The sequence below is a fragment of the Symphalangus syndactylus genome, chromosome 18 (genome assembly GCF_028878055.3).
Source record: "Symphalangus syndactylus isolate Jambi chromosome 18, NHGRI_mSymSyn1-v2.1_pri, whole genome shotgun sequence".
In the NCBI taxonomy this organism is placed as follows: Eukaryota; Metazoa; Chordata; class Mammalia; order Primates; family Hylobatidae; genus Symphalangus; species Symphalangus syndactylus.
Window position 1 is genome coordinate 20,249,530 of NC_072440.2, and position 17,709 is coordinate 20,267,238.

The following is a 17,709-nucleotide window of genomic DNA, read 5'->3' on the forward strand; positions in this document are numbered from 1 at the left end:
GCAGACCCCAGCTTGGTCTGGAAGGATCAGAAGATGGAGACTTGCTCCTCTCCCCACCACCCCACAGACGCCAGTTGTCATGACAGCAGGGCCTCCCTTCCGAGGGTATTGGTTGGAAATTTGCATTTTAATGGAGACGTAATTAGAATTAAAGGACAGAGATTAGAAGGGACAGAACTCTCCCCAACCCCATTCTATCCCCTTGGGAGCCAGAACCTCCACCACAGAGATCTTGAGGCCCCAGAACCACCCACTCCCCACGCTCTCCCCTCCCAAAGTCCTATAGGAATATTTTCTCTGCCACAAACTGCTATGTCTGTCCCTATTGCCCAGATGGGGATAGCAGAGCCCAGAATAGAGGAGGGACTTATTCTAGATCTTACAACGAGGTCAAGTTCCCAGAGCCAGGTGCCATCCGCTCTGCCTAAGGACCTCCCATCTGACCCCAACCTACTGGTAAGGTCTTCGGGTACAAGTTGGCTTGAGGGAGGGGTGCTTGCTTGCTAAGGGGCCCCCAAGTTCTCCCCTGAGTCTTCCAAGCTCACCCCTTCCTCTCCCTATAACCTCTTAACATCTCAGTGGCCCTGGGGACCTGGCAGGACTGGGGGCTCCGCCCCATCTTTCTCCAGGGACTGGGATGAATGTACCCAAGATCACACAGCAGGCTGGGCGCAGTGGCTCACGCCTGTAATCCCAACACTTTGGGAGGCCAAGGAGGCAGATCACCTGAGGTCAGGAGTTTGAGACCAGCTTGGCCAACATGGTGAAACCCTGTCTCTACTGAAAATACAAAAATTAGCCAGGTACGCTGGTGGGCACCTGTAATCCTAGCTACTCAAGAGGCTGAGGCAGAAGAATCGCTTGAACCCAGGAGATGGAGGTTGTAGTGAGCCAAGATCGCACCACTGCACTGCAGCCTGGGGGACAGAGCGAGACTTGCTCTCCAAACAAAAAAAGATCACACAGTAGCTTAATGGCAGAGCTGCATCTTTGGCTGGTCAGGGTGGAGACATTAAAAAGACCCTACATTTGACCCCCCACCCGGGGGTTACTGTCTGACCCCAGATCTCCATGGAGAATTTCCAGTAGCTTCTTCTGTGTCTTTATTACACCATTAAAATCAGGCATGCCACTATTTCACCATTCACATAATTGGAAAGAAGCCACTTTGCCTCTGCCTGGACGCCCTGAGGGGGCTGCTGTCCCTGGGACTGGTGGGTGCCACCCTGAACCCTGCAGACCCTGGATGACAGAGACTCACACTTGCTGAGAGTGTAACACGAGCATGTGGACATCGCCAAGCCCAACTGAGCCCTTCATTCATCCCAAATGCCCGCCTCCTGCATGTGGAGCGGCTCCTGGTTCATGCTCAGCAAATGCTCCTTGGTTTTTCTCCTATTGGCTGCTCCGTCAGTAGTATCAGCAGGTATTTATTGACTGCACAGATGAATAAATGCCAGGCTTGGTGCTGAGCACATTTCATGCCGCCTCACTGCACCTCCAACAGACCCCAAGCGCCCCCTCGAAGCTCAGAAAGGTAAGGTAGGCTCCCAGGTCACACAACTGCTAAGCAGCAAAGGCAGTGTCTGAACGGGGATCAGCGACTCCAGGCTGTCAGGTGTTACTCCCTGTGGCCTCCAACCTACCCGTGTGTGAGCACAAGAGCGTGGAAATCCAGCGGCCACATACAAGTGCAGGTCACACCCACAGACTGGGGCCCAGGTCCCACGGGCACACTGCTGTCCACAGAGCAATCACTGATTTACAAACTAGAGTGCTTATTCTGCATCCAACGGAATTCCAAACGCTCGACACTCAATCCTCACAGCAGCCCTATGAGGTAGGGATTATTATCCTGGTCAACTCATAAACGAAGAAACCGAGGCACAGAGAGGTTGTGGGACTTGCCCAAAGTCACACAGCTAGTGAGTGGAAAAGCCAGGATGTACAGCCTGGCTCTGAAGCAAGCGCTCCCTTCATACCACAGGAGCCAGGAGCTCCGGGCACCTCCCGCCTCGGCCCTGTATGGAGGACTGGACAATACGCTCCAAAGGAGGGAGGGCAGCTTGCCTGTGGACACACAGCTGTGTGAGCCGAGGCCTTGTGGAAACTGTGGCATCTGTGCCAGCCCCAGACCACCAGGACACCCTCTCCAGAACCGCTCACCTCCCAGAGACCCTACGGTTCTCTCTCCAGGGGGCCACTGGTCCCTGGGGGCCACACACATACTCTTGCTTAGGACCTGGAGACCTGGGCTTGAGTCCTGACTCTGCTCTTGAAGGGTTGCACAGCCCTGCAGAAAGCCAACTGCCTCTCAGCCTCCCAGGCCCAGGGAAGTTAAGCTGTTCCAGGGAGGCTGGGAGGAGACATAGGGCATGGGGGCCGAAGGGCCCCTTGTGGTGATGGTTCCTCTGTGTGGCCAAAGGCCCCAGTAGGGGGTATCAGGGGCAGGCAGGGACTCAGTGTGGAAACAGGCTCAGAGCACTGAAGCCGCTCACCCAGGGTCATGCCAGGTGGGGAACTAGCCTGGGAGACCTCATGACCCACCCTCCCACAGGGAGACAGGAAGCAGCTGCCCAACCCCCCTCCCCCAACCCCAGCTTGACCCATCAGGGCCAGCGTCAAGACTGGCAGGTCGCAGGTGCCCAAATGCGGGCTGTGGCGTGACCTGCTTGGGCCCAACAGTGGCTGTCCCTGCCCATCCCGTCTTGCCCAGAGGGAGCAGGTAGCATGGCAGCGCTGTAGCACACTCTACACGCAGTCCCTGGGCGCAGACCCACCCAGGCCCGGCCCACATGGCACGGTATTGATCCCTGCCGAGCCCCATCCAACCAATGAGGAAACTGAGGCACTCTTTGTTAAGGGATTGCTGGGGTCACACAGCTCCCAGCTGTCATTTGCACACTTTTCAGGAAGGGACCTCGCCTCCCGCCCTGGGCAGCCCAGCCTGGTGGCTCTGCCTTAGCTTCCCCAGCCACTCCTCCAGGCCAGGCTGCGAGTGGGAGGGGGTGAGGGACAGCAGGAAGCCGGGGCCCCACGGTGCTGGCTGCAAGGAGCCAGCCGAGGCAGAAGGACATCCGGACCCCCACCCCCACCCCCACCCCCACCTCCACCCCCACCCCCACCTCCACCTCCACCCCCACCTCCACCTCCACCCCCACCTCCACCCCCACCTCCACCCCCACCTCCACCCCCACCCCCACCTCCACCCCCACCCCCACCTCCACCTCCACCTAGCCTGGCTGGCCGCAGCTGAGGCCTTGGAGTCTCGCCGCGTGAGAACGCTGTCCTGCGGCGCCACCTACTGGCAGAAATGCGCCCGGCCCCGCGGATATGCCGATACCTCCGCGGAAGGCTGGGGCAGCACCTAGCCTGCCGTCCCACCCGTGCCCGGCTGGGCTGCGGACGCTGCAGGGGTCCACCCGGCATGTTGGCACACAGAGAACTCCTCCACCCGTGGGCTGATCAGCCCAGATCGGGAGGAGGACAGAGCTTAGTCCTTTGCCCTCCTGAGAGGCTGACTCGCTGCACATCCCACGACCTCCTGGGCCTCTCAACCCAGCGGCTCACTGGCGTCCCAAACTCAGCTCTCATCCACTCATTTCGTGCGTTTCTGGAACTCTTACCGTATGTCAAGCACTGTTCCAGGCGCTAGGGATATAACAATGAACAAAACAAAGATCCCTGCCTTGAGGAGCTTACAGTGGGGTATGGGTGGGGAAATAGACAATATGCAATACACATAAGCCGGCTATGTTAGAAGCAGGAAGGAGGCATATGTCTGAACAGTCACTGGGCTCCAGGCCCCACACTCCCCTTAGGACAAAATCATGGAGTCTGAGGCCTTTGCGACCCTCCAGCCCAGCATGGCATCCTGAGGGGCCACTCGTGTGTCACAGGTGATAGGTCCTCGCTACAGCGGTCTCCGCCTGGAACAATCCCCGCTGCCCATACATGGTTAGCTCCTCCTCACCCTCCAGGGGCCTACCTGACCCCATGGCTTGACAGGCCCCACCCAGCACCACAGCACTGCTCTCCCCGGTGGCTGGGGCAGGAGCGCCCCCACAAATCCTGCGGCCAGGCTGCCAGTCTAAATTCCTACCTCTGACTCCACCCGTGTGACCTTCGCATCTCTGTGCTCGTTTCCTCGTCTGTAAAATGCAAAAGACAATTCCTACCTGGAAGGGTAGGAGGGATAAACGAGTTAACAAATGTAAAGCACGTAGAACAGCACAAATCCTTGAGTTTGTGTTGGTTGTTATTATTACTATCTAGCCGATGGAGCTTAAACAGTGTGGTCTATCCCGGAGGACCAACTCCAGGACCCACACTCTGTGGTGTCAAGTACACAGAAGGCCCTCAGAACCCGGCTGAGTGAACCCAGTGGTCCCTGCTGATTCACCGTTCACTTATTCCGTGTCTTCTGCATGCCAGGTGGTGGGCTGCCAGCTGCAGGTGGAGCAGCGAACAAGCCCAGGGCTCCTTCCCCAGGTAAGCAGTGTCACTTCTAGGCCAGAGGGGCTCAAATGTTTTGGTCTAAGAAGCTTCTTACATTTAAAACTTCAGAATCCCCTCACGCCTGTAATCCCAGCACTTTGGGAGGCCGAGGTGGGCGGATCACTTGTGGTCCGGAGTTCAAGACTAGCCTGGCCAATACGGTAAAACCCCGTCTCTACTAAAAATTTTTTAAAAAGAAAATTAGCCGGCCGTGGTGGCGGGCGTCTGTAATCTCAGTTACTCGGGAGGCTAAGGCAAAATAATCGCTTGAACCCGGGAGGGGGAAGTTGCAGTGAGCCGAGATCGCTGCACTCCAGCCTGGGCGACAGAGCGAGATTCCGTCTCAAAAAAAATTAATTTAATTAAATAAAATAAATTTTAAAAAATTCAGGATCCCAAAGAACTTTTGTATGTAGGCAATTGATATTTGCCATACTAGAAACTAAAACAAAAATTTTACATATACATTAATTCACTTAAAATAACAATAAACCCATTGCTTGGTAACATAAACAACATATTTTATGAGAAATAATTGTATTTTTCAAAACAAAAATATGTCTTTAATGTCTGGCTTAAGGGAAGACAACTGGATTCTCATGCCGCACTCAACCTGCCGGGTACCTAGCGCTGGTTGAAGTATATGAGAAACACTCCGCGCGATCCCCATCCTAGCCCGCCGCAGAGCCACGAGACCCGAGAGGATTGGCCAACCCGGCGGAGCAGGTTGCGGACGGCTTCCGGGGAAGGAGGGGCCTGAGCGCCAGGAGCCAGGTGGATTGGGATTGAATAACAAATGTGTCTTTCTGAGCCTTGGACCCGCCTCCAGTTTCCGCCCCTTCTTCCGCTCAAGTGTAAACCCCTAACGCATGCGTCCTAAGAAAGATGGGCACTTCCGCCCGTCCCCTCCGGAACCCTCTGTTCTGGCTCGGGTTTCCGCCGAGACTACAAGGACGGCCAGGTCGGAAGTAGTGTGAGGCTCGTGGGCGGAGCCAAGCGCAGCCATGTCTGCCGCCCTGCTGCGGCGGGGCCTGGAGCTGCTGGCTGCGTCCGAGGGTGAGGAGGGATGGCCAGGGGACGTCCGGCGCGGGTAGGAGGATGGCAGTGGCTGCGGGCGGGAGCCCTGGATGGAAAACAATCCAGGCCGGGCTTAGCCCCAATGGCATGGGAACGCTGCGCGCCCTCTGACCTGGCTCTCTTCCTCTGTCTTCCCCTACAGCCCCCCGGGACCCTCCAGGTCAGGCCAAGCCGAGAGGGGCTCCGGTGAAACGGCCCCGGAAGACGAAGGCAATTCAGGCCCAGAAACTGCGGAACTCGGCCAAGGGAAAGGTGCCCAAGTCGGCACTGGGTAAGTTCGGGAAGGGGATGAAAGTGCTGCCTCCGGTGCTGGGACCTGCGCCCCAGAGGAGGTGGCGCTTGAGGCAGCGCTTGAAGCGTTCGCCCGGTATTGCTAGACCTACTGTGTGCCAGGCGCGGAGCGGGGTCCTGGACATACGAAGGTGACAGAACACGCCACCGTCCTGGCCCTCGTGGACTACGGCCCTAGTGGGGAGAGAAGCATCAAAGAATATCAAACCCAGTGTATCACTGCTAAGTGCATTGAAGCCTGTGAATTAAAAGACTACGGTACTCTGATGGGGACTTAGGCCAAGTCAGCCTTCTCTGAGGAAGCGACATTTCAGCCGAGAGCTGAAGGAGGTATAAGAGTGAGCTAGGTGAAAAGTAGGAGAATATTCTAGGAAGAATAGTATGTGCAAAGGTCCTGAGTCAGAAAGGCGGTTTGTGCCTTTGAGCATTTGAAAAAATAAAGGCTGGTAAAGGTGACCTAGTGAATGAGGATCAAAGATGGAGCATTTAAACATTCACTAACACTCTGTGCCAGGTGCTGATTCTAAGTGCTGTACAAATGTAAGCTCATTTGATCCTTACAGCAGCCCCTTGAGGTCGATACTGCCATCACCCCCGTTTTACAGATTCAGAAAAAGGCACCTGCCCAGGTGGTACAGGCATTGTGGCTGCCCAGGCATTGTGTCTCCAGAGTGCTGCTATTACCTACTCTATTCAAATGGGACATGCTGTGGCCTGGGCAGTGGCCATAGCAGCAGAGATAACAAGAGAATTGTGCAGGTGGAAAATATGTTAAAGAGGGGGCAGCAGAGAATTTCAGCCTTTAGAGGGGTTTTAGTGGTGAATTGGCTGTGAAGGTGGAGCCTAGTTTCTTGGGGGATGTGGTGTCACTTAATAGACATAAAGACTTTCGGAGGGGCTGGTGTAGGCAAGATGGTGATATTTTGACATGTGTCAGGACGTGGCAAGCTCCTACTGTGTCTGAATCCCTAGAGTCTGATGCATAAAAGATGTTAAGGTATTTGTTAAAAGAATTATGAATTCCAAGAAGGAAATACACCTTGAGCAAAAGTTTGGAGGCAGGAAAGTGAGACAGGTTTGAGCCCCAGCGATACTTGCCATGAAGCAGGAGTGTGGAGTGCCAGCGGTCATTCCCATCTGTCCCAGCCCTTGTCTCACTGTCGTGTCCTGGGTGCTCACTCACCTCCCCTGTTGGATGGAAGCTCCTAAAGGCACACACCTCCTTGGGCTTGTCCGCCGCCTTGGTGTCCAGCACGGGTTTTGGCACATAGATGCTGAGTGAGAGGAATGGCAAGCCTCGCAGCCAATGGAAAGAACACCTCTGCGGCTGCCACCTTGCTCCAAGCTGCATTGTCTCTTGCCTGAATTATTGCAGAAGCTTAGCCGGTCTCCTGCCTTCCACACGCCCCCTCCCCCAGTAACCTTGTTCTCAACAGCAACCAAAGTGATCCTGTAAAATGAGAAATCATTCCTTGTTTCTCCTCTGGGTGGTTCCCATTGTAGTCAGTAAAAGGTAGTGGTCTTAGGGTGCCTGACGAGGGCTATATGACCTACCCCCACCCCCAGCCAAACTTGGTCTCTTCCTGCTACCCATTCCCCCCACTCCAGCTGTTTTTGTTTTTGTTTGTTTTTTTTTTTTTTTTTTTTTTGAGATGGAGTCTTGCTTTGTCACCCAGGCTGGAGTACAGTGGTGCGGTCTCATCTCACTCCAACCTCTAGCCTCCTGAGTTCAAACAATGCTCCTGCCTCAGCCTCCCGAATAGCTGGGATTACAGATGCCCACCACCACACCCAGCTAATTTTTGTTATTTTTAATACAGACGGGGTTTCACCATGTTGGCCACGCTGATCTCGAACTCCTGACTTCAGGTGACCTGCCTGCCTCGGCCTCCCAAAGTGCTGAGATTACAGGTGTGAGCCACTGCACCCAGCCACTCCAGCTGTTTTGTGTTTTTCAAACATATTTGACACATTTCTGCTTCAGGGCCTTTGCACTGGGTGTTCCCTCTACCTAGACAAATGCTCTTCCCCTGGATATCCACAGCTGTCTCTGAGTCATTTCAGTGAGACCTTCTCATTCCCTCCTATTTAAAATGGCACCCTCCACCCCTGGAATTCCCCTTTTTTGTTTCCTCTTTTGTTTTTCTCCGTGAAACGTTTGCGATTCTAAAATATTGGGTCCTTTGTCCTTCATCTCTCACTGAAGCGAAAGCTCCAGAGTAGCTCCCTTGATGAGTAGTATTCAGGACATAATTGTTGGAAAATGTGGGGGGCCGAGAGCCTGGGGCTTTCATCAGGACCTGTGTGGAGAATGCATTTGATGGAGAAGAGCCCAGCCACTGTAATAACCTGGGAAGGGAACGATGAGGTCTTTGGCAGGGCCATGGGCCAGGGACTGAGAATGCTTCCAGGGGGAGTGAATCTGAAATGGTGCTCCCTGCCTGCCACCCACAGACGAGTACCGGAAGCGAGAGTGTCGAGACCACCTCAGAGTAAACCTGAAGTTTCTGACCAGGACGAGAGGCACCGTGGCTGAGTCTGTGAGCCAGCAGGTTGGTCGAGGGGACTATGGGAAGGGACCTGGGAGGTGAGAGCCGAGGCTGTTCCCTAGGACCCATGGTGGTCTCAGCCCTGAGCATAGGGTGGGAGGCTGGGCCAGCCCTGCCCTGCACCGAACTGCCCCGTGACCTTTGCGGGCCTCCTCTGCTCTTGGAATGATGGGCCCTGGGTCCCGCACCCTCCCCAGATTTTGCGCCAGAACCGGGGCCGCAAGGCCTGTGACCGGCCTGTGGCTAAGACCAAGAAGAAGAAGGCCGAGAGCACCGTGTTCACCGAGGAAGACTTCCAGAAGTTCCAGCAGGAATACTTCGGCAGCTAGGCTCCCTGGAGGGCACGGTGAAGAGGCCTTCAAGCCCTGCAGCCTCCGACTCCTCTGTTGGCTCCAGGAACCGGCCATGCCGCGCGGCCAGCAGATGGCGATGCAGGACCAGCCTGGTTAGAGGAAGCCGCGGAGCTGGAGCCAAGTGGAGGCTGGAATGGAGCTGGTGGGCCGGAAGTCCTGGGGAGGATTTACACACAGACCGGAGCTGGCTTCCGCAGGCTTGGGCCGAGCATCTGCACCTGCCGGAAGGGAACGTATCTGTTTTGTTTGCTTTTGCCCAGTGGGGCCTCTGGGCTGTTTGCTGTGGAGCAAGGCTAATTCCTGAGCCCTCAGGGACCACACCTCCAGGAGTAGGAAGAAGGGTGGGCTTCCAAGTTATAATAAATGTGAACCCAAGAGCTGTATGTGCTGCTGATCTGCCCCACAGGGTGTCTCCCATCTCCTGTGGCACCAAAGCGCCACCCTGCCTTCCCCATCTCCCAGCGTGCTTCTCATCTGCGGGTCACAAGTCCTCCAGTCCAGCCCCCAGCAGGCAGCCATCAGAACACCCACCTCTGCTGCCATTCCTCTGGGGATGGCCACCACAGCTGAAAAGGTGACTCTTGAGGCAAAAATAGCTGCTGGGAGCAGTTCCAGTGCAGGTGGCTGGGTCCGGCAGTGGGAGTGGTGCTGCTTCAGCCCGCGCCCGGGGAGCGTGGAGTCCGCCATGAGCGGAGCGTTTCACCCGGTGCGTTCCCTTTCCCGCTCGTGCTCTGGTGAGCAGCCAGCAGGTGGGGTCAAATGCCTGTCGTAGTGGGGAGGGGACAGTAGAGAGGACTCAGGAGGTAACCTGAAGAGATGGTTTCACACTCAGGTGTGTGCCTGAGCTGAAGGATGGAGGCGAGGGGAGGCAGGCGGGACCCTTCCAGCAGGCATGGGGTGGGATCAGGTGAGGGACAGGCAGGCACTGAATGACTGTGTGAGTGAAGACCGGAGGCGGGGCCAGCGGAGGAGAGATGAGAAGTGAGAGCCCAGGAGTCTCATCAGGGGGCTTCAGGGGAAGGGACATGGGAAGCCTTCAGGCAGCTCCTTTTGTCTCCTAAACTCTTCCCTCTCCACCATAGCCTAAGGGCTCCTTTGGTGTGGTGACTCCCATTGCTGCTGGTGGAGAGCATGGCAGTGCCCTGAGGCTGGGTCTGATGGGAGTGACATCTGGCTCCCTGGGTTCCCTGATGACACTGCCTTCGGGCCTGTTATTTGTAAGAGCATTTGCTCCCCCACTGCCCTGGGTGGTCGGTTCCTGGTCTGTAACCGGTGTTCCATCCTAAATGAGGACATGAGGGAGCCACACATCTTCCCGGGGACGGAGCTGGAGTCAGATCCTGTCTCCAGGTGACCTCCATCAGCAGGGGGAGGGGGAGGGAGTGTGCTGTGACCCCAGACCTTAAGAGACCAGGGCCTCTTCCTGCCTGCTGGGCTGTAATGACCCCACTGGGCAGAGAAACTTGGATATCCATGGAGACTCGTGCCCTTAATCTTTTAAGCAGCTTAACAAGAAGCCAACTCAGCCTCTAGCACCTGGAAGAACAGGCTGACCATAGGCCCAGGGCCCCTTTCTAACAAGGACACGCCCACTGTTACATAATCGCCCAGGTGTTCTTCCTGCTCCCTCCTTGGGTTGAGTGCAGAATGACAGGCACTGTGCTCCGAGGAGGATGGGAGCTGGGGTCCTGCTGCTTCCCCACTTGTGAGCTTCCCAATAAATCTTACTGGGAATCTTACGCCAAGTAGCACTGTTGGGTGCCTGTCCATGCCCCCTCTGGGTGACAGTCACTTGTGTTTACCGCTGGCACTCTGGTCCAGTGGGTCAAGGACAGGACTGAGGAGTCTGCCTTTTAACTGTCACCCTGAGCAGTTCTGGTGCAGGTGTCTGGAAGGCAGCAGGGAGCTGGGGCGACTGGGGTAGCACTGGAGGAGAGGGTTTGTCCCCATGGGGAGCCGAGGAGGTGCTATGATGGCCAGGACATGGTGACCAACAGGGCCCAAATAAGAGGACACTGAGGCCGGACATGGTGGCTCAGACATATTGTAATCCCAGCACTGTGGGAGGCTGAGGCAGGTGGATCACCTGAGGTCAGGAGTTCAAGACCAGCCTGGCCAACATGGCAAAGCCCCATCTCTATTAAAAAAAATACAATAATTAGCCAGGCATGGTGGTGTGCACTCATGGTCCCAGCTGCTTGCGGGGAAGAGGGCTGGGGTGGGAGGATCACTGGAACCCGAGAGGCAGAGGCTGCAGTGAGCCAAGATGGTGTTACTGCACCTCAGCCTGGGTGACAGCAAGACTGTCTCAAAAAAAGAGGACACTGGGTTGTCACTTCAACCCAGGGCTGACAAGACAAAGCAGGAGGCCTCCCCTTGTCTAGACATCGTGGATGGGTGTGAAAGCACGGGAAGCATTTGCATCACAGGTGGTTTGGGGAAGCAGGGTTTGAGGAACCCACCCCGTGACCCAGAGGAGGGGCCCAGCCATGGCTTCCTGTGTCTTCCACAGTGGGATGGGCTGCTCAAGCCCCCACACTCTCTGGCCCTCTTTGCTACTAGAGGAATTGGCCAAGGGGGCCAGGCAGGAGTGGGCCAGGACTGCAACATGGGACTCTGCTGGGGCCCAGCTGCAGGCTCAGAACTTAGCCTGGGTAAAGGCCTCCGCCACAGGCAGTGGGACTGTGGCACTTGGTGTGTGCCCCGTTCTTTCCTGCCCGGCTTTTTTTTTGAGACGGAGTTTTGCTCTGTCCCGCAGGCTGGAGTGCAGTGGCGCGATCTTGGCTCACTGCAAGCTCCGCCTCCCGGGTTCACACCATTCTCCTGCCTCAGCCTCCTGAGTAGCTGGGACCACAGGCGCCCACCACCACGCCCGGCTAATTTTTTTCGTATTTTTAGTAGAGACGGGGTTTCACCATGTTAGCCAGGATGGTCTCGATCTCCTGACCTTGTGATCCACCCACCTTGGCCTCCCAAAGTGCTGGGATTACAGGCCTGAGCCACCGTGCCCGGCCTGCCCGGCTGACTTTCATGGGGTGTTCTTCTCATTCTCTGTCCACAACTCTCCCCAACCTTCAAAGCCCAGCTGGGAGGCCCTGCTCTGTCTTCTGAAGCTGCCACTTTCTACTTGGTCTAAGCGTCCACCTTCCGTCCCCGAACTAGGCTGAAAGCCCCCACCCCACTTCATGGGGCACCTGGGCAAGGGTGGTTGGCACCACTTGGGTGTCACTGCAGGGGCTTATTTCCTTTTTTTTTTTTTTGAGATAGAGTCTTATTCTGTCACCCAGGCTGGAGTGCAGTGGGGTGATCTTGGCTCACTGCAACCTCTGCCTCCCGGGTTCAAGTGATTTTCCTGCCTCAGCCTCCTGAGTAGCTGGGATTACAGGCACGTGCCACCACACCCAGCTAATTTTTTAGTAGAGATGGGATTTCACCATATTGGCCAGGCTGGTCTTGAACTCCTGACCTTGTGATCCACCCACCTCGGCCTCCCAAAGCCAGGGACTTTTTATTTCTACCTGGCCTCTTTGAAATAAAATCATGCTCTTCCCCTGGTTTTCCCTATCTCAGGAAATAGGCCCTCTATCCTTTCTCTTGTTTGGCAGCGGGGCGGGGGGGGTTCCCTCTCTTCACACTCACATCCTGGCTGCCTCTCTTTGCCAGTCCCAGTGCAGTCACCCCTGCCAGGCTGACCCCTGCAACTCCCTGAGCACCGTCTTAAGGAGCATGCCCAGCATGTCCAAGCCCGACCAAGCTGTTGTGTCACATCTTTCTTCTTTTTAGGGTCCATCTGTCTCCTTTACCAGAAGCAAAGCTCCATGAGGGCAGGGATGTTTATCTACTTGGCTCACTGCTGTAGCCAGCACCCAGACAGTGTAGTGCAGAGCGGGCACCCACTCAGGACTAGTTGTAGAAAAGATGAAGGTCGTTCTCTGCTCTCCACAACCTACAGCCTTGTCCCAGACACAAAGCAGGAGAAAATGCTGAGTGCTGTCTGCTCCTGCCTGTGAGGTCCCTTCCTATCCCCCAGCCCCGGGCCCTTGGTCACTGGGTAAAGCCCAGCTCCACCTCTGACCTGGTCAGCCTAGGCTGGGCTGGCCAAGGCCTGGCAGGGGCCACAAGTTGCCACATGCAGGGTGGTGGCCAGACATCAACTTCATCTCTGCCCCCTCTTCCTGTACCCCTTATTGTGCTGGGCTCTCCGGAACAGATACCTGCCCAGCCAAATCCAGCTGGTCTGTCCAGGCCGCTATCACTGCCTATACCACCTGCCCGTGGGCCAGTGTCTACCCCCAGGCCAGACTTCCCAAGGGGGTGCCTAAGTCTGGGTCTCACCTGCATCAGTGAGAGGGTTACAGTCATGAGACCCTCCTCACAGCCTTACAGGAGGTCTCTGAGCTCATCACTGGAAGGCGCCTAGAGCCTCAGAGCTCTTTGGACATTTTCGCTGCAATCATTTTTGCTATTTCCCAGGCACTGCTATAGTCCTGGAAATACGAGAATGAACAAGACAGCAAAATACCTGCTGCCACAGAGTGAGCTTATGTTGTAGTTAGGGAATAGAGAACGGAAAGTGAATCTGTATACAGATAAACTCAATGGAGAAAAAAGTTACAAAAAAACAGCAAGTGCAAGGCTCTGAGGCAGGACCAAGCTTGGCAGACAGATGGAGAAAGGCCGGGAGCACAGTGAGGGGAAGAGGTGAGGTCAGGGAGAAGGGCAAATCCACTGTGACCTGAGCTGGTGCCTTCTGGGTGTGGGAGGCCTTAGCTGCAGGGGCCTGGGAAGGGCACAGCCCCAGCATCCTGGCTCCACACCACTGGCCTGCACTGCCCTTCTTGGTGCCTCAGTTTCTCATCTGCCAAATGAGGGCCGACCCCCACTGGCACTGGATGACTCTGATGCTCCTGGCCACACCCTAACACCTATTTAGTACCTGAATGTGGATGGAGGCCCATGGCCTTTGGAGAATTCTAGAATCTCAACAGGAAAGACCTCAAAGAGCACCAGGTCCAAGACCCATGTGTGATGCCCACTCCCAGTGGTGCCTCAGGCAACTTCTCCACAACCTGTTGCATGCATTCCATCAACAGTTGGCTCTCAGGTGACAGTCTATGCTGGGCACCGGAAAGGTCATGTGGGCCCCACCATGCAGGTCGTTACGGGCCATTTGTTTCCAGCTCAAGAGGCAAAATGAAGAGCCCAGACTGGAGCCCGAGTCTTGGGTTCAAATCCCAGCTCTACCTCTCTGCTCAAAATCCTCCTGGGTGAGCTGGGCATGGTGGCGGGTGTCTGTAATCCCAGCTACTCAGGAGGCGGAGGCAGAAGAATCGTTTGAATCCGGGAGGTGGAGGTTGTGGTGAGCCAAAAATGCACCATTGCACTCTAGCCTGGGCAACGGAGAGACCCTGCCTCAAAAAAAAAAAAAAAAAAAAAAAAGAAAAGGCTGGGCGCGGTGGCTCACGCCTGTAATCCCAGCACTTTGGGAGGCCAAGGCGGGTGGATCACGAGGTCAGGAGATCGAGACCATCCTGGCTAACATGGTGAAACCCCCTCTCTACTAAAAATACAAAAAAAAATTAGCCAGGCGTGGTGGTGGGCGCCTGTGGTCCCAACTACTGGGGAGGCTGAGGCAGGAGAATGGCGTGAACCCGGGAAACGGAGCTTGCAGTGAGCCGCGATCGCGCCACTGCACTCCAGCCTGGGCGATAGAGCGAGACTCCATCTCAAAAAAAAAAAAAAAAAATCCTCCTGGGTGTGGCATCTCCCTCATGGGTGTGCTGCGGGGACTGGGTGAAAGAACACATGTGGTGTGCTCAGTTACAGCAGTGCCTGCTCTGCACTCACCCTCACTCTCCTCCCAGCCATTCCCCGGGCACACCCAGTCTACACCACCTTCCACGGACAGAAAACGGCTAATCCCAAAGGACACAAGAGGAAGGGCAGACATACCCAGGCTGGGCTGATCCTTACATTCAAGCATTCATCCTCAAACAAGACATTGCCTGCCTGGAAAGCCGAAGTCGCCCCGCCAGAAGTCCGAAGCTGCAGTGAGGAGGCGTGGCTTCTAAGCACTGATCCATCCTAACATGTCCCGAGGCCGTCAGGCCTCCTAGTTTAGACAGCAGCAGGCACAACAGCCTTCACGGGAACTGTCGCCTGCCTTTGTGCCCAGCTCTAGCCAGAACCTGCGCAGGCTGTCATCCTTCCAACCCCTTAAGGAGAAACGGAAGCCAACCCTCAGCTCCTGTCCTGCTTCAGCATCAATTCCCAAAAGGAGCCCTTTCTTTCTTCAGGATGAGGCTTCTGCAGAACTGTTCAGGTAACAAGTGAAACCTAATCTTGTGTGCTATCTCAAAGACTGTGCAACCTTATCCAGGGTTTTACGCGATAGCTGTTGGCATGAAGCCCTCTTGAATAAACAAGTGGAGGCCCAGGCTGTCCCTCCCTCTGAACCTCCCGGAGATCTCCAGCCTCCTCCCTACACAACCAGCACTCAGCTCTGGGCAAAGGACCCAGCTTGCTCTAATCGTGGCCTACACCTAGCAGGGCTGAGCAAATCCCACTCTGGGAGCCAATCTTCAGCCTTGGACTGCCCTCCTCCCCCAGATCTCACAGGAAATGGTAAGACCAGCCTGGGGTGGGTGGGTGGCGCTTCACTCGGTTACCTTGCCAGAAAAGGAATTCACACACACAAGTACTTTTCCCTACAAAATAATTTATTGGAACACACAGCTACAGCAGACACTCTATGTACAAGCACATTGACGCTCCTGACTACCCTCAACTAGGGGACCCTTTTCTTCCCCCGTGCCTTGCGGACATCTTCTATCAAATCTTTCAGGTACTGGATCTCCTTAGCCAGGGAATCCGCCCTCTCTTTTAGAGCCTCGTTCTTCTTTTCTAGCTCTTTGCACTCGCCAGTGAGAGCCTCCTGCTCCGCCCTCTTCTTCTGGCGGTACCTAGTGGCTGCTGTCTTGTTTTGCTCCATTTTTTTCAGCTTCTTATCCAATTTCTCACCCTTTACTTTTGCTGCTACCATCTTCTCTCCAGGAGGATCGTAAGGTTTGGGGCGGGCAGACCCACAGAGAACACCTGGAGATGGGAGACTCCTATTTGGAGAGCCCCTGGTAGAGGGGCTATGCTGAGGAGACCCCAGATACGACTCTGGGCTCATACATATTCCACTATCATTATCTGAAGGGGTGTCTTCCTCTTTTATGCACTGAGGGATCATGACAACGTAAGCAGTGGAGTCTGGCTTCCTATCTCCTTCAGTGATATCCACTTCACTGCCCAGCTCTAAACTAAAGGAATGATCTGGAGTGGAGGACAGGACTCCCGGGGAAAGGGGAAGAGGTTGCAAGAGGGTGAAGGGGGCAACCTGGTCGGGTTTTATTAAACTTTCTGGGAGATGGCCAATTGGGTTCACCGTCTGGGGGGGCTCCTTATTAGTCTCCTGGACTAGGGGGGCAAAGAGATCACAAGTGTCATCCAAAGTGGTCAAAAGGTCATCTGGCATGGTTTCCAGGTCATCTATACCCAACAGGGCATCAAAGTCGAACTCCTTCAAATCCATTTTCTCCAACATCCAATCTGTCCCGGAGAAGGCATCCTCTGCAAAAGATTTGAGTGATGGGGCCAAGTGAGTCAGATACAAAGGTAGCAGGCCCCTAACCCTAGATCCCACCCGGACGATGTGGTGGTGGCCCACTCACCCTTGCTGTTGTTGGAGGGACTGACCAACCCATCCACAGCCAGCCATTCGGAGGAGCCCGCCTTAGCCTTGTCGCTGGAGAACCCATGAGGTCTGAAGTGCTTGGCCACCTCCAGGTAGTCATCTAAGAGACCTAGGCTTTCCTCAGCCCCCAAACCCGACTGGTCGAAGGGGGACATCAAGTCCCCCACCAACACCTCGCTGCTCAGGAAGCTCATTTCGGTCATGTTGCGGTGCTTTGCTGGAATCGAGGAATGTGTTTAATTCGAAGGTGTCTTTGTCGGTTACAGCAACGCTGCTGCTGAATGCCGTGAAAAGCCTGAATGAGAATCAGAAGCCAACTCCCATTAGAGGTTAGCTGGTCTGAGAATTTCATCCTTCCACTTATGAGGCGGGACTTCTCTAGATCGGCCATCTAGAGAATCGGAACAGGGCAGTTGTATTCGCCCCTCCCTGCTTGCGGCTCAGGTTCCACAAAATGGACGCTCACAGAGACCAGGCGATTCTTCCACCGGCCAAGAGGAAGGCGCTCCGTCCCCACGTCCAAATACGGCCAGGGCGGCCGCGCCCCGCCCACCGCCCGCCCTTGACTCACGCCCGCGCCGCCGCCCTGCCGCCATCTTGGTTCCTGCCACGTTTCGCGGGCCAACAGCCGAGACCCCCGGGACCCTTGTGGGGCTCGGGGTCCGAGGGCTGCAGGACCCCCGGGGAAGCAGTCCTGGCACCCGACTGCGCTTTCCCGATCCGGTCACGCGAGCGTCTCGGGGACACCCAAGCAAAGACCACGCGTCCCGGGCGCTCGTAAAATCGCTTCCCCCTTGGCGGCACCGCCCCGGCCCCAGGCCGCACCCCACCAATCCAAAACCCGCGCCGGCCCAAAGAGCACAGCCGGACGACCCGCCCCGGTACTCACGCCATGGCTTAAGCCGCTGGGGGGTGCCGCTGCAGAGCCTGGTGCTGCTGCCGCCGCTGCAAAGGCCAATGCTGCCGCAGGCACTGCTGCCCCTAATACGCCATGGTGGCCGTGGACCCTGAGGGCGGGGAGGAGGGAAGGCGCGCACGTGCGGAAAAAACTACATCCGTGGGCGAGCGAAGTAGAAATGGCCGCAGCAGCCGCCCGCCAGCCCTTTATAGACTTCGTCTCTATGGGGACGCAGCACAGACGCATCCTTCCGCCGCGGCCACGTGACCGTCTCCTCCCGCCCGCTCCCTTCCCTCCCTTTGA

The 17,709-nt window shown here is 55.9% G+C and overlaps 2 protein-coding genes across 3 annotated transcripts; one reads left to right on the forward strand and one right to left on the reverse strand.

The window, feature by feature from the left end:
- Window positions 1-5,380: 5,380 nt before the first annotated feature.
- RPS19BP1 (ribosomal protein S19 binding protein 1) lies at window positions 5,381-9,144 on the forward strand. Of its 2 annotated transcripts, none has more exons than XM_055251957.2 (4): window positions 5,381-5,553; window positions 5,717-5,845; window positions 8,320-8,417; window positions 8,612-9,144. In XM_055251957.2, the coding sequence occupies exons 1-4, from the start codon at window positions 5,502-5,504 to the stop codon at window positions 8,741-8,743; spliced, it is 411 nt and encodes a 136-aa protein (XP_055107932.1). In that variant the 5' UTR covers window positions 5,381-5,501; the 3' UTR covers window positions 8,744-9,144. The 2 variants fall into 2 exon arrangements, with proteins under 2 accessions (XP_055107932.1, XP_063479109.1); XM_063623039.1 differs by having other exon boundaries at window positions 5,444-5,553; window positions 8,811-9,144.
- A 6,321-nt stretch (window positions 9,145-15,465) lies between these two features.
- ATF4 (activating transcription factor 4) lies at window positions 15,466-17,587 on the reverse strand. The gene is made up of 3 exons (XM_055252253.2): window positions 17,398-17,587; window positions 16,486-16,803; window positions 15,466-16,384 (listed from the first exon to the last, which is right to left on the reverse strand). The coding sequence occupies exons 2-3, from the start codon at window positions 16,709-16,711 to the stop codon at window positions 15,555-15,557; spliced, it is 1,056 nt and encodes a 351-aa protein (XP_055108228.2). The 5' UTR covers window positions 16,712-16,803; window positions 17,398-17,587; the 3' UTR covers window positions 15,466-15,554.
- Window positions 17,588-17,709: the final 122 nt, after the last annotated feature.

What these genes read in the sequence shown, in the direction of transcription:
- RPS19BP1 (XM_055251957.2), top strand. Translation starts at nt 5,502, where the DNA reads ATGTCTGCCGCCCTGCTGCGGCGGGGCCTGGAGCTGCTGGCTGCGTCC. An exon ending in GGTGCCCAAGTCGGCACTGG is followed by an intron (nt 5,846 to 8,319) that starts GTAAGTTCGGGA and finishes TGCCACCCACAG; the next exon opens with ACGAGTACCGGAAGCGAGAG. An exon ending in CTGAGTCTGTGAGCCAGCAG is followed by an intron (nt 8,418 to 8,611) that starts GTTGGTCGAGGG and finishes CACCCTCCCCAG; the next exon opens with ATTTTGCGCCAGAACCGGGG.
- ATF4 (XM_055252253.2), bottom strand. Translation starts at nt 16,711, where the DNA reads ATGACCGAAATGAGCTTCCTGAGCAGCGAGGTGTTGGTGGGGGACTTG. An exon ending in TCCCTCCAACAACAGCAAGG is followed by an intron (nt 16,385 to 16,485) that starts GTGAGTGGGCCA and finishes AATCTTTTGCAG; the next exon opens with AGGATGCCTTCTCCGGGACA.